A 14,518-nucleotide genomic window follows, 5' to 3' on the forward strand; every position below is an offset into this window, starting at 1 on the left:
TTAATTGAGCGAAAAGAGAGTTGCGGGCGGCTCTATCCATCGGATCCGAGCATGTGCATCCGACGGACTCGATTAAACGCCAAGCGAACCCTTCCCTAACAAACCATTCGAAGGAAAATCGGCGGTTTTGCAGTGCGGCAGCGATGGTGGACGACTCCAGTGATTTATGCTCAGCAACGCCGTCGTTGAATTCCTCGAAAGAACCAAAGCGACCTCTCGACTCGCCCTCGGAATCGCTGAAGCCGCCGAAGCTGCAAAGATCTGAAGAGGAAGCTCGCCAAGGAGGCGACGGGATGAGCCACAACTCAAAGGCCCAGAGGTACCTGATAGCGGTCGAGTACATCGGAACGCGGTTCTCGGGATCCCAGAGGCAACCCAACTGCAGAACGGTTGTTGGCGTCCTTGAGGTTATGTTATTTGCGTGCAATACCTCATTTGATGTCGCTCCTTTTGAAGCAAAAGTAGTGGCTCAGTTATTGGACGAGAATATGTTCCTTCTTCAGTGCTATGTGTTTATCGTTTTCTGATAAGTTCGTCTTGTGTGATTCGTGGATTAATATCAATAAGTATTTACTTCCAATTCAAAAGTCCAAAATTTTTTTTACTGTACGTTAATAATCACCGGACAAGAGGTTATGACGGGATTTTTCCGATTACCACATAATTACGTGGGCATTTTTTTGTGCAAAGATGTATTTTCAGTTATGTGGAAATTAAGGTTGAAGATCGTCCAATATACACCAATTTGCAGATATAGGGATACCAACTCAATTATGTCTTATACATATTTTGCTAGGTCAATATATTTTAGCATCATACTTACTCTTGATGTCTGAAAATAACTTCTTTGTTATTAAGATTTCATTGACACATTAATTAAAATGTGTTAGAACGAATACCTATATGGATTTATACTGATTTTGGAAACTAAATGTATGTTTTTGCAATTGCTAAACCTAAATCACATATGTTAAATATGCTTAAGGGAGAATGTTTAGAAATAAGTTCACTGGTCTCCTGTAAATCTCTAACTGAGCCTGTCTAAATAACCTTGAGAAGTTCTTCATGTATTCCACAGGCTAAGCAACAAAGCATTTTTGTTTTATTTTAACATCATACTCACTTCAATTGCCTTGCATAGCATTTCACCTGATTCTACCAGTTACTTGGTGCACTGAGATTCACATTAGACATAGATTTGTGAATAGTATCAGAAAGGCACAAATTGTCTATCTGGATCTTCGTTGTAGTGTTTAGCTCAGTTTAGTAAAAAGTTATATGTGCTAAAAATGTTGATTGTTACTGGGATATGATGAATTATAATATGATCATTATAATATTTGGAGGACGAATTCGTAATTGATTACACTATGTAAAAGGAAACATTGGAAGAAAATGAGTCTCATTATTTCCTCTGTAAACTTAAAATACATAATTACATATCAAATGAGTTATTGTCTGTTGCATTTTGAGATTGGGACTCGACAATCTAGGTGATAATTATTGCATCTAGTATCTAACTTTTTATCCACATTATTCTCCCTTGCCTTTTTGGTGTTTATATGTGCTACCCTACATACCATGCTAAAATACTAGTGCAGACATTAATTCTAGGTTATTTTGTTGTCAGTTTGCTTGTATGATTTAGTTTGCCTCATAGAAAATTAACAATGGGTTTTAGTCTCAGGTAGACATTGACAGTAAAAACTGTGAACTGGTTTTTTGTTTACATCTCAACTTAACAGCTGCCATAAAACAAGAGTGCAATATCTACTGGTTTGTATTTGTAGGGTACCAAATGGCAACTGGAAATTTTATTTCTTCTCTATCACTATATAAGTTTCACCCATGAAAATTTCATCTCAGTCAGCAATGTGTGTGTGTATTATTTTTTATTTTTTGATTGATATGTGATGATTGATGCAGGAAGCTTTTCACAAATTTATTGGACAGCCAGTCTCAGTAACCTGTTCTAGTCGAACGGTAATTTGCTTTATGCTTTTTGGTTATTTTAGGAATTTGGGAATATAAATTATTTCTACCTCTCTTGTTTAGCACCTCGAATAGACTTAACAAGTTAAGGTTCTCTTCTAATATGATCTCTGCTCTATGATTCTGATGTATTAAGACCCAACCATTTATTATAAAATGGAATATGGAACTGAAGGAAATGAATGTTTTAGAACACTATGGAACAAATTCAAGTATCTAAGAGGTGTTATCCAAGTTATTACATAGTGCAACTTGGGTATTTAATTCTCAAGTTTTATGACCCATCAAAATTTAAAACTTCCTACTTAGACATTCAAATCTAAAAGTGCTTAATTTTTTTGGCATCATTCTCTCCCACCAGAGAGGAGAGAGAACTTGCCTCTTATTGAGATGTCAATATCTTTCAATTTACTAAAACTTTGGTGTCCTTTAATTGTTTTCTCTTGTGAGATGTAGATTGAGGCATGTAATTCTATGAGGGTTGAGGCACAAAAAATTCATAACCTTTCTGATTGTGCTAAACCAGTTGGTAGAAAAGAAAAATTTTTGATTCATCCTCTACTTCCTCATCCCATAACCCACCTAGATTATGTTTAGACATCCTTCTTCGCCTTTGTGCCCTAACCAACCCGCTCTGTATTGTACAGCTTGTCTTGATTTGCAATCAATCCGCCATCTCGCACATGCAATTCCCAACGCTCGCAGACCTCCACCCACCCACCCACTAACACCAACAACTCTCCTTTGGCGACTTGATTCCACCTGCTAGGTCTAGCGGAGTTCTCCATCTGCTCATCAACCCCACCTTGCAAACACCCATGACAAGGCTACTTCTGTCTTCTTCACAGTACTAGCACTGCAGATCATCTTCATTCCCCCTCTCCTCTTCCATCAATCTATTTGCAACAGTGGAACTCATCTGCTTGTGTTGCATTACCAGTGTCATTGTCTCTCTGCCTTCTGTGGAAAGCCAACCCCATTTCTGCTATGGAATCTGGACTCTCCTCCAAAAACATGCTTGTACTAGATTTGTCATCGCCATATCCACCACCACCTTCTCAACATTCACTAGCATGAGATTCACCCTTTCTTCACAGGAGTCATTGTTGCTCCCAACTGGACATACACCAACTTGTGATTTGCCAAATTTGACTTTTTGTTAGGTGTGCAAGAGTGTATCACTTTAACTTTATTGATAGTTTGGGCCTCATATATAAAAAACACAAAAAAAAAACAATGATTTGTAAATACAGAGAATGGAGTTAGTGAGAGGTGGGCCTACTACTTACCAGGATTTGATACTAACTAATTTAGGATCTAGTCCACTACCCTTTACAATAAGAAATTGCAAGAAAGAGGACACCCAAGTGCAATTGATTAAGATGCGACAACCTCGACAGTAGACTTAATTTGCACCAGTTAGGTATTTTATTACTTTGTAATTTTTTTGCATTTAATTAGTTGTTCTCACAAAATTAAAAAAAAACCCATAAAAGTTTACTTATCAATAATCTTAGTTTGACATTATTGAGAGAAGAAACCATCACTATTGTGAGCATGAGAGATATAAATGCTAATTGCAAAGATTTTAAAATTAAAATGCAAAATGGGCCAAAGTTTAAGAGAACTATCTTCTGTAACTTAGTCTAAATCGAACAGAAAAAAAAGGAAGAAACCAAAGATATGCACTCAACCATTTGGCAAAGATGAAGATGGAATAGAAATTATAGTATTTAGCATATTAAATACTTAAGTTTAACCACATTAGATGTCACATAACAGTGCATGAGTATTTTTCATACATATTATATGGAGATAAAACATGAAAAATTGTCTTAGATAGTGGGGTTGCATAAATATTATTTCCATGTAGGCTCTTGCTAGGATCCAACTCACACCGAATTCTTACTTGAGTTTTTAGAAAGTTGCAAGGAGACTAAACAGTGTGGTTTTGGTGCTGAATTACTGCACTAAATCAAACCATACAAAATGACTGTGGAGTATGGTGCATTATGAAACTTGTAGGTGTCTTTCATTTGTCACGTCTTGGGATTATGTAATTGCCAATAAATACTCTACAAGGAAAGACTAGCTATGCTCGCCTTGTTGGAGTCCAAAACTACATATTTTAATTCCACATTCAGCAGTTGAGCTGCACCTGTAGTTGTGTGTCTCTACCACTACTGTTATTTTGCATACTTGGTTGTCAAGTGGATCAGGTGAGTTAAAAAAAATTCTCTTTTTTTTCCAGGATGCTGGAGTTCATGCATTATCCAATGTTTGTCATGTTGATGTTGAGCGAGTAAGTAAAAGGAAGCCTGGAGAAGTGGTACGTGATTGACAGAGTTATTTAAGTAGCTAAAATTCACATTCTGTATGCACACTTTTTCTCTCCTATACTTACTAGAAATGGATAATTTATCTGTTTTTTATCTAACTAGTCATTTTAAAGAAACATTGTTCGGTAATCTTTACTCTCTAGTATAATTGTCCTTTTCCACTGCTTACTCTTTTGATATCGGATCCATCAGTTTTCTGTTGTTACTATTTTTTTTTCATGTGTGTTTGTATGGCATATGTCTATATATGCCTTGTTTTACTAAGGTATAAAATTGATATTTCATGTGACATACTTTGCATTTTGCAGTTACCACCGCATGAACCATGTGTTGTAAGGCGTGCCATGAACCACTTTTTACAGGTTTGACTGTTTTCTATGTCAGAAAAATCATATCTGTATCTGTTGTAATAGGCTTTATTTTTCATTCCTTTTGCATGTCCTCGTGTACTTTTATGTACAAAAGATAAATAATACATCTAGTATTTTCACATTTTGATATTATGGATATTCATAACTAAAAATGTCCAACAGGTGTTTACTTTGATGTTTTGCTCCTGAGAACTAATCTGGATTAATATTTCTGTAATTTCTTGCAATTTAATAATGTTGATACTTTGATAATTGAAATAATCATAGATGTTTTTTCTTTGATTTATGACAGAAATGTGAAGGCGACATATCAATAGTTGATGTTCAATGTGTTCCATCAGATTTTCATGCTAGATTCAAGGCCTTAGAGCGGACGTAGGTAGCAGAAAATATCTTCAATGTGAAGTTCCATTATGTGCTTCTCATCATTTATTTTATTATAGGTTCTGATTTCAGAACTTGAGATGTCTAATGATAAATTAACATTTCTAAGCAAAATTTTTGTTTATGATGTCAAAAGGGCTCATATGTGCAGTTGATTCATTAGAATATTCTCATGCTTCATGAAGATAAAAACCTTATGCTTGTTTCTTAATCTATGAACACATCATTTGCTAGTCGCTTCAATCTCAAGTAGCACACATGATGCACAATCAAACAATGCACAATCAAAAACTAGCTCACTGCTAATGTTGTAAAGTCCTTGATATTGCGTTTTATGTAGTTGCACAATTGCTAGTTCTATTTACACTTGCAACAAGTGAATGAATGGAAAATCTGTGCTAGCTGCTAAAGTCAAAGTATTAAAACATTAATTGTGTTACACTTTATGATTTTTAGTTTCTGTTGGCTGTTGATATCATGACCTCAGCCCGACTGCTTTCACTACTGATTGTTAATGCCACGAAGAATAATCACAATGATAACTTAGCATATAAAATAAAATATATGTGATTCCCAAAGTTCTGTAGGAATTTTTCAGACTGTTACTCTGTTTTGGTTAATGAAATTTGTTATTGGTCTCTCTGTCTCTCCCCCTCTCTTGTGTGCCCTGCATCAATAGAGCTCCTTATTTTCCTTCCTGGATATGTATATGTCTTCTGTGGCATATCTGACTCTGTTATTGTAGTTTTAATCTCCCCTTGAGTTTAATCTTCCCTGTTGCCTTAAGTATACATTAGTAATTTGGCATATCAGTGACCAACCTTTGCTTGTAGCTGTTTCTTTGTTGGCTGATTACTATTACCACAGATTCTGTTGCTGAAAATGTCTTCCAATAGATAAGTATAGTTTTAATCTTCCTTTGATATTTTCTTCCATGTTCAGATTGCTGGACACTAGATTCTTTAGTTTGTGTTCCTTAAGGTTGACTACATCTACATGCTGTCTGCACAGTTGATTGAGCCATGCGATGGCATGGTTTGCTATCTCATTCACTGTTGCAATAATTGAATCTTTGATATATACTTCTTTGCAAGACTATGAGTGCAACTTATTTTTGGCCTCATTTTGTGTATATTGGTATATAGAATACTAAATTCTACCTTAAGATACAAAATTCTTTGTAGATACTATTACCGGTTGTTCTCAGGGCCAGAGCCATTGTCAACTTTTGAGAAAGACCGTGCTTGGCATATATCTGAGGACCTGGATATTCTTGCTATGAAGGTTGATTTCCTTACTACATCTAAACTTAAATCCAGTAATACCTTTTTCTCTAACAACTGGTTTCCATGCAGAAAGCATGTACAATCCTTGTCGGGTCTCATGATTTCAGCTCTTTTAGGTCTGCTGGTTGTCAGGTTCTTCTTTATCCATCAACTGCTAAAATTCTAGCTTCAATTTTCTTTATAATCTAAATATTCCTTTAATGTGTTATCGATGCATATCAACTTAAGTTATTTGTTAGTAGCTACAAGGTGAATGTTGTTTTTTAGCACAATCTCACTTCGCCCTTCTAGATTTTGCCACTTTGTCAATGAGTTTGGATCCGGTGATTGCGACCTCTCCATCCATCTATGGCATTGAATTGAATGGTTACCTTCTCTTGGAAATGACCTAAATTCTCATGTCTCACCAATTGTTTTGCAGGATCAAACAAAATGGTAATTTTTGTTCAATATTTAAAGTGAAATGACAGAAAAACTTGTTTTGTTTATTGTTAGGCCTTTTGTAGGTATTGTTGCAACATGAAGTTATAAGGACGTCTTTTAACAATCACAATGTGAACTTAATAGATTTGTTAATTTTTTAGAATCTGTACTCGTATTGATAGTTCAAGGTTCAATTAGATGATGTGCAAAGCATGATCCCTTTTGCCTTGTTAGCCCATATTGAATTTTTATGACTTACAGGTTCTCAGTTCTCACTCTACAAATTATGACCCTTCAATCACAGAAAGGCCTGCCTTCAATTGTAGTCAGCATGAAAATGCATGGCCTTCTTTAACTCATCTCCTTAATCATCAATATATACCTAACTGACACAATTATTTGGCCTACTTTGATACGAATACTAAAGATTATTTTCCTGAAGGCCAAAAAGGTTCTTTGAATCAAGTTTCTTTTCTTGTTTTGTAACATTCAGTGAATGACTTTCAAAAGTTTCTTTATCTTCTTTTATCACATTTTAGTGAAAAGAAGGATATACTGCACTTTTCCTGCTTTTTATATATTATTTATGAAATATTATTATTATTATTATTATTTTGAAATCATTGTCTGTTGATTCTCAGGCGAAATCTCCTATTAGAACCTTGGATGAACTTAGCATTACAGAAACATTTCCTTCACTACACTTCCCTTCATTGTTGGAGAGGTCTCAGCTGGAATCAACTAATGGCTGTCTCATTCATTCTGAGAAATCAGACCATGGATCACCTCCAAGTTCCTTAGGCATCACTTGGGTAGGCTTTCAGGGATGCAATCAAGGATTTGGACAAAAACCAAGGCATCGTTGTTATGTTATAGCAGCAAGAGCTCGTTCTTTTCTTTACCACCAGGTTTGGAATTTTTTTGCACTACTATTCTGCTTGTGCTACTTCTTTCTCCTATTTTTTGCTAGCCAAGGTGGCATTTTCAAGTACATGCTGTTTCCATGATATACTAGACATGGCTTTCCAGTATGAGTTTCTTTAGGATTCAGCATGAACTGAGGTTCATCTAAACACATTCATGTATTTTGTATTTTTCAGTATTTAATCTTCTTCTAATTTTACACTATTTTGGTAGTTTTGGCTCTAGTTTTCTTGGTTAATTAGGGCAGCCTTCTGTAGATCAATAAAACACATAACTATAGATCAAAAGCTTGCCTTCTGTAGTAATCGTGCATGTTTGTTTTATTCTATGTGATAGAGTCAAATTAAGGGCATTATAGGGATGACTTCATGCATGATTATATATCAATAGATGTGGAGTGATGAAGGTACTCAGCACCACTTAGGGCAACCACCTGGCTTCATATTATATTGATATGGTTCAAAAACATGCTTATCAGATTTATATACTTTCGCAGTTAATTATCAAGCTTAAAGCAATCTTCAACTTTTTCCATATGGAGGTGGTACATTTGTATCCGTATTTGCTACTGCATATCCAAATCATTCACATTTGCTGTGAGCATTTGCATTTTAGGTGAAAATTTTGTAGCATTGTTGCTCTACAGGTCAACATTATACATGATTTTCAATGACACCTTGAAACAGATTAGTTTTTTTATTTTGTTGTAACCCCTATCTTTACGTTTCATGGTTTTGAGAGGCGTTAATTGAAACATGCAGGTCAGGCTTATGGTTGGTGTTCTAAAATCTGTTGGAACTGGAGAACTGACAATAAGCGATGGTCTGCATTTTCTATATCTGCAACTTCACTAAAAAATTTTATCCAAGAATTTTTGCCATGATGTAAAATTTCAAAACGTTATAATTACTATTTGTTGATCTGATGCACAGTTGAAAGAATTTTGAATGCAAAGACAGTGACCGCTGCAAGTCCGATGGCTCCTGCTTGTGGTCTCTATCTCAGCAATGTGAAGTACGACCTTCCATGAATTTGGGCAGTCACTTTTGAAACAGCAACAACATCCAAGTCTGGAACACATCAAGATTCTTGGGTCAACCTAATTCTAATTTATGTTCTTACATGTTCACTTGCAAAATTATTTACCTCTGTCAAGATTATTGGTTGCAACGGCAACCGTGAGATTTAGTGCTGATACTTGTTCTAGCACCTGATATAAAACTCGATGGAACATGATCAAGTTTATAATTCAATTTAATGTACATGACCTTCCTATCTATCCAGTTTACAGATTTACACTGCTAATGTATTGTAGTCAGATTCTTTATATTGTAGATGTGCACATGAAGCTGCAACGATGATGTGCTGGCTTGTTCATCTTAAACAGTAGTGATGATGCCAACGTTATGCTGATTCGATTGAGTTTAGATGCTCCCCAAAACATGTAATTGAAGCCCAAAATAATTCAAAGGCAGGTAGGTATCAATGTAAGTCATTTAAATTAATGTGCTTTTTCTGCATGTTGTAGTTGCATATCATTTGAATACATTAAATAAAGGCAAATTAATTCAAACAAATTTTGCAACAGTAATCACTAGGACATATGTCGACCAAAAAAACAGAGGATATCTATAGATAGCATCATCACCAAAATCTGTTTGAGTTCGTTTCATCCTTGTCATACACCAATAGGCAACAACTTGTATATATTATATATCTCGTGACCATGACAGAATGACATGATCCTGCATGGGGTCATTCAAAACTTCTTTAATTTGTCGTTTTGGTGACAGTTTACGTTCTAATATCAAACACGTCTCGTGCACTCGATCTAAATCCATACATACATACACGTTCTTTTAGACGTCTATTATGAAACTTCCTTCCACTCAAACCATTTCTGCCTTCTCAGTATGGCAAGCTGTTGTGTTCTTTTTAAAGACTGACTGCTCATTATATCCTACTTTAGCTGTATCATTGAGCTACTTTTGCTTTCGATCCATGTTAATAATTAACACCTTTATAGACTGACTCGGAGAAAGCCAGTCTCTGACGTTGGAATGCTGTACGTTAACGTACGAGGCTGCCCTATTCCTCTTGTATATACTCACTCACTCGTAGCTCCATGATTAATCAGTGATCCAACAATTAATCAGTAAGTAGTCACGTCAGGAACAATTGGAGCAGCTTTAGATATATAAATTATATATAGAATAATTCACATTTGAGTATGGAGTCGAGCAGTGGAGGAGCCATCAGCAAAAGGCCGTTTATAGGAAGCCAACGCGGATTGCACCTGTTGAGAGACAATATCATTAAATTTAAAGCAGTAGGCGAGCTTTGATCGTGTAGACTACTACTACTAAACTGCTGCCTGCCAGTGACTGGGCAAGCACTACGCCTTTTGTTTTGCATTCCTCGATCGGCTTTTAATTATTGCTGGAATATAATCTCCATCGGTTTAATTTGTTCGTTCGTTCGTTTCCATCAATCAATTAGCTAGTTTTATTGCTTTCCAAGAACTTATCTAGTGAATTAACTCCTATATAGCTAATTGCCGAATAATATCCTCTCACGTTGTAGTGGAAGGGAATGCGTTGCGTGGCGAACATATATAAGCTTGTGAGCTAGCTAGCGTGATTCTATTCGATTTACAATTATCTTTTTACTTGGAGATCCATTAACTTTGCATTCTCATGGACGTCTCCTATTAGCAATAAAATAAGTGATAAAAAAAAGTATAGATTACTCATAATTAATACACAAGGAAACATAAGAGCCTCAATAAAATTTTCGATCATCAAGTACTCTACCAACTTCCCTATAGCCACTATGAGCTATAAAAATATAATCACATGGCATACGTCCACGAATATTAATTTCATAGATATCCCCACTTTTATGCAAATACTATCAATATATGGTGTCGCATCGAATACCTTACAGTACTCGTCGACCAAATAAACTAACATGCTACTCGATCGAATAGCTTCTTAGTGGTTTAAATTCGTGTCCAACTATAGACAACATACACATTAAAGCAAATCAAATGATAGTATCATATCAAATTGATGGTGATCATGTCTCTAACAAGTACATGAATGACTATTATCTCGACTTGGATATCAATAACGTACAAGCTACCTTTGATACTACAATGAGGATAGCAATATATACATACCTATGACCAATGTGAATAACAAAGTTAAACAAAAATAGCACGCTGCTGGATCACATCGACCAAATTGGAATACCTGCTCGATAGGAACAAATCCACCCACACGATCGATGATCAAAGCTGAAGTATCGAAGAAGCCGGCCGGACTAACAAGTTCGACATTAGAGGGCCGACAAGGCTATTGCTTTCAGTATACAGTAAAGCATTAAAGTTCTTGAGCACCTTTCTTTCAAGAAATTGTATTAGATTGACCTCTCCCAAACTTAAATATTATGCAACCGACAACAATGGTTTTAGCTAAACTAATGAGCATTCCATTTCCAACACAAAAGTGCTACTCAAAGCAAAAGTAGGCTTCATTTTAAAATAAAAAAATAAAATATTGTTGGAGTAAAGTAGACTTATTTTACTACAGCTTTAACACATATTTTATCATTTTATTCAGAAACTTACCTTGCAAGTTAATGAAACAAAACAGAAATTCTTGCATCCATCTAAAGAGTGGGGTTGAGAGAGTAATTTTAGGAGGATAACAAGGGAAGTTACTTGAATTTGTAGCTCATCCACACTATTTTTGCTTTCTCCTGATGAATGTTTTGAAGGTTTGCCATAATCCATCACCTGGAAAGTGATATCATCTTCTTTCCATGGATGTTTCACTTGTCTTCTAATAATGCAACTCCTTTTCCTTCACCAAGCAAATTGCGGCCCCTCTCTGGCTTTTACTGGCGAATGACAAGGGTTTCCAATGTTGAACCTTTCACTTTGTTATTTCAAATCGAAGAATCAAAGGGATCATCAGGTAATGGAAGCACACTACGCCTGCACTATAAATCACCTCCCTCGTCGCTCACTTCCTTCTCATTCCAACTGTGGTTGAGAACCTGAGAGAGGGAAAAAAAAATATAATGGAGAAAAGCATCGTTAACGACATCGAGCATGGAGAGCATGAAAGACAAGGTAAACTGTTGCAGCTCCTGTTTACTTCACCTTGAAAAAGTGTCTGCGGTTACTGAATTCTGACACACTCGAGCTGTTCTCGAATGCAGGAACTGTGTGGACTGCGACGGCACACATCGTCGCAGCGTTGATCGGTTCAGGGGTCTTAGCACTCGCGTGGAGTGTCGCTCAATTAGGGTGGATCGTCGGGCCTCTGGTTCTCCTGTTCTTCTCTGCTGTCACCTACTACACCTCGGTTCTCCTTGCCAACTGTTACAGGTTCCCTGATCCTATCAGCGGAACGATAAATCGCGCATATATCGATGCAGTTCGATCATATTTAGGTAAAACCTTTTCCATGACAAGCTGCTTGTTTTGTTTGGCAAGTAAAAGAAGCAATGGAAATGACTTGGAATCGGTTGCCTTTTTGTACCTGAAGGTCCAAAGCAAGTGTTCTTGTGTGGATGTGCTCAGTATGTGAATCTGTGGGGAACTCTTGTGGGCTACACCATCACAGCCAGCACGAGCATGATGTATGCTGAATGATCTATCAACCAGTCGTTTGAATTCATTCGAATTTTTCATTACCTTATAAAGAGTCGATTCTTGCTTGTCTCCAAGGGCGGTGAAGCGCGCCAACTGCTTCCATCGGAACGGCCATGGCTCGAGGTGTGTGGTCTCAGGGAACATGTACATGGTGGTGTTCGGCCTCTTCGAGCTCGTGCTGTCCCAGTTCCCGAGCTTGGAGAACATAACATGGCTGTCGGTGGTGGCGGTCACGACATCTTTCGGCTACTCCTTCATCGGCCTCGGCCTGTGCGTCGGGAAGTGGATTTCTCATGGCGATTTCAGAGGCACTTTGGGCGGCACCAGCAACGTCACCGCAAGCGAGAAGGGCTTCAACGTGCTCCTGGCACTGGGGAACATAGCTTTTGCATACACTTTTGCAGACGTCTTGATTGAGATTCAGGTGCGTGTGGATGCTCGTATAACACATTTTGCATTGATTATTGATCTAACGAGCTAACGAGCCGACGACGATGGCTGATGTTCCATATGCTCTGAATCATACAGGACACGTTGAAGTCGCCTCCCGCTGAGAACAAGTCGATGAAGAAGGCGACGCGCAACGGCATCGGCCTGACCACCATCTTCTACCTCTTGCTCGGCTGCACAGGCTATGCAGCATTCGGCGACGACGCTCCTGGAAACATCCTCACCGGTTTCGGCTTCTACGAGCCATACTGGCTCGTCGACTTGGCCAACGTCTGCGTCATCGTCCATCTCATCGGAGCCTACCAGGTCTACGCACAGCCAATCTTTGCCAGGTTCGAGATCTTCCTGGCTTTCTACTGCCCGGACAGCAAATTCCTGCAAAAGAGTTACTCAGTCGGCTCCTTGACCTTCACTCTGTCCAAGCTCGTGCTGCGGACCATCTTCATCATGTTCACGACGCTGGTTGCGATGCTGTTTCCCTTCTTCAACGCTGTGCTGGGACTGATCGGCGCCCTGGGGTTTTGGCCGTTGGCCGTGTACTTCCCATTGGGCATGCACATGGCTCAGGAGAAGATAAGAAAGGGCGACCGCAAGTGGTTTATGCTGCAGGGCCTCAGCTTCTTGTGTCTGCTAGTTTCGATTGCGGCGAGCGTCGGCTCTGTTGCAGACATTGTTCATAATCTCAAGGCAGCTGCACCTTTTAAGACTCCATATTAGAGAGAGAGAATTGTATGGAATCATGCCTCAGTATTTAGCAACAGGTGGATAGAACGTGAGAGGAACAAAATATATGATGGAAGAATTCTCAGTCTAGAAAATAGATTTCCTGTCGCTAATTAGATCTGTTGTTTGACTTGCTGGTAACAAAGGCTTTGTTTGCAGTAAGATAAACATAGTAGAGATGACCAAGTCCACTATACCACCAGCAGCGAAAGAACACCATAACTTTGAATGAGAACCCAAACAATGAGATAAGAATCATGGAAAGGTCTTCACCATTTTGGTTGGTCTTTTACACCACGACTTGTTGGCGCAATCTGTAAAAGAAGTAGTTTTTAGAACAACTCCATGCATACAACAAATTGATACTTAATTTAAGAGACAGGAAATGAGCTATTAGCCAACTTAATCATCATGACATGATCTGAACAACACAGTAAGCATTATCTTAAGACACTTGCAGGTTTGAGTTCTGCAGCCATGACAATATACCAAACTTGCCCAAAAACATCATACTGCTAAAAACTTCAAGCACTTAAGGCCCAAAACCAGATACCTGTTCATCCACTTAGGCAGAAACTTATGTAAAAATTTTAGCTGCTCAAAACACTAGTAAACACACTTGTAGTTGATAGATTTTTTTTTTTTTGGTATGTAATAGGCTAAAGAACAATTACATGCTCACATCAATCACTATCAATCAAGTATATATTGTATTATGAGAGCATTTAACAACTCACAAATAGGAAACTGGAATCAAACAAAAACCAGCTGTGTTTCCCACATCTTGAAAAACTAAGCAACTTTCATTAAGAACAGTCGCATAAACAAAAACTTAGAAGTTATTCATTTAGGTGATAACAAATAAAAATAACAATGTAAATTAGAAATAATATTCTAAAAAAGAGTATTGAACCACACTATTGCAACTGCTCTAAAGATGCCATTTTGTGATCGTTTGTTCCT

The 14,518-nt window shown here is 37.5% G+C and overlaps 2 protein-coding genes and 1 long non-coding RNA gene across 3 annotated transcripts; 2 read left to right on the forward strand and 1 right to left on the reverse strand.

The window, feature by feature from the left end:
• Positions 1 to 143: 143 nt before the first annotated feature.
• On the forward strand, positions 144 to 8,991 carry LOC141824908 (uncharacterized). The gene is made up of 10 exons (XM_074712253.1): positions 144 to 407; positions 1,927 to 1,983; positions 4,244 to 4,321; positions 4,640 to 4,693; positions 4,995 to 5,077; positions 6,271 to 6,370; positions 6,442 to 6,504; positions 7,437 to 7,703; positions 8,481 to 8,541; positions 8,652 to 8,991. Exons 1-10 carry the CDS (start codon positions 144 to 146, stop codon positions 8,747 to 8,749), a joined length of 1,125 nt encoding a protein of 374 aa, XP_074568354.1. The 3' UTR covers positions 8,750 to 8,991.
• A 2,307-nt stretch (positions 8,992 to 11,298) lies between these two features.
• LOC141824538 (uncharacterized) lies at positions 11,299 to 11,985 on the reverse strand. The gene is made up of 2 exons (XR_012601444.1): positions 11,888 to 11,985; positions 11,299 to 11,781 (listed from the first exon to the last, which is right to left on the reverse strand). It is a non-coding gene; the product is annotated as an uncharacterized LOC141824538 (long non-coding RNA).
• LOC141824536 (amino acid permease 3-like) lies at positions 11,782 to 13,961 on the forward strand. Its single transcript, XM_074711845.1, has 5 exons — positions 11,782 to 11,857; positions 11,947 to 12,180; positions 12,276 to 12,369; positions 12,458 to 12,806; positions 12,911 to 13,961. Exons 1-5 carry the CDS (start codon positions 11,806 to 11,808, stop codon positions 13,547 to 13,549), a joined length of 1,368 nt encoding a protein of 455 aa, XP_074567946.1. The 5' UTR covers positions 11,782 to 11,805; the 3' UTR covers positions 13,550 to 13,961.
• Positions 13,962 to 14,518: the final 557 nt, after the last annotated feature.

The sequence above is a fragment of the Curcuma longa genome, chromosome 3, assembly GCF_044706935.1.
Source record: "Curcuma longa cultivar G26 ecotype Majalengka, Jawa Barat chromosome 3, ITB_CL_G26_1.1, whole genome shotgun sequence".
NCBI classification, from domain to species: domain Eukaryota; kingdom Viridiplantae; phylum Streptophyta; class Magnoliopsida; order Zingiberales; family Zingiberaceae; genus Curcuma; species Curcuma longa.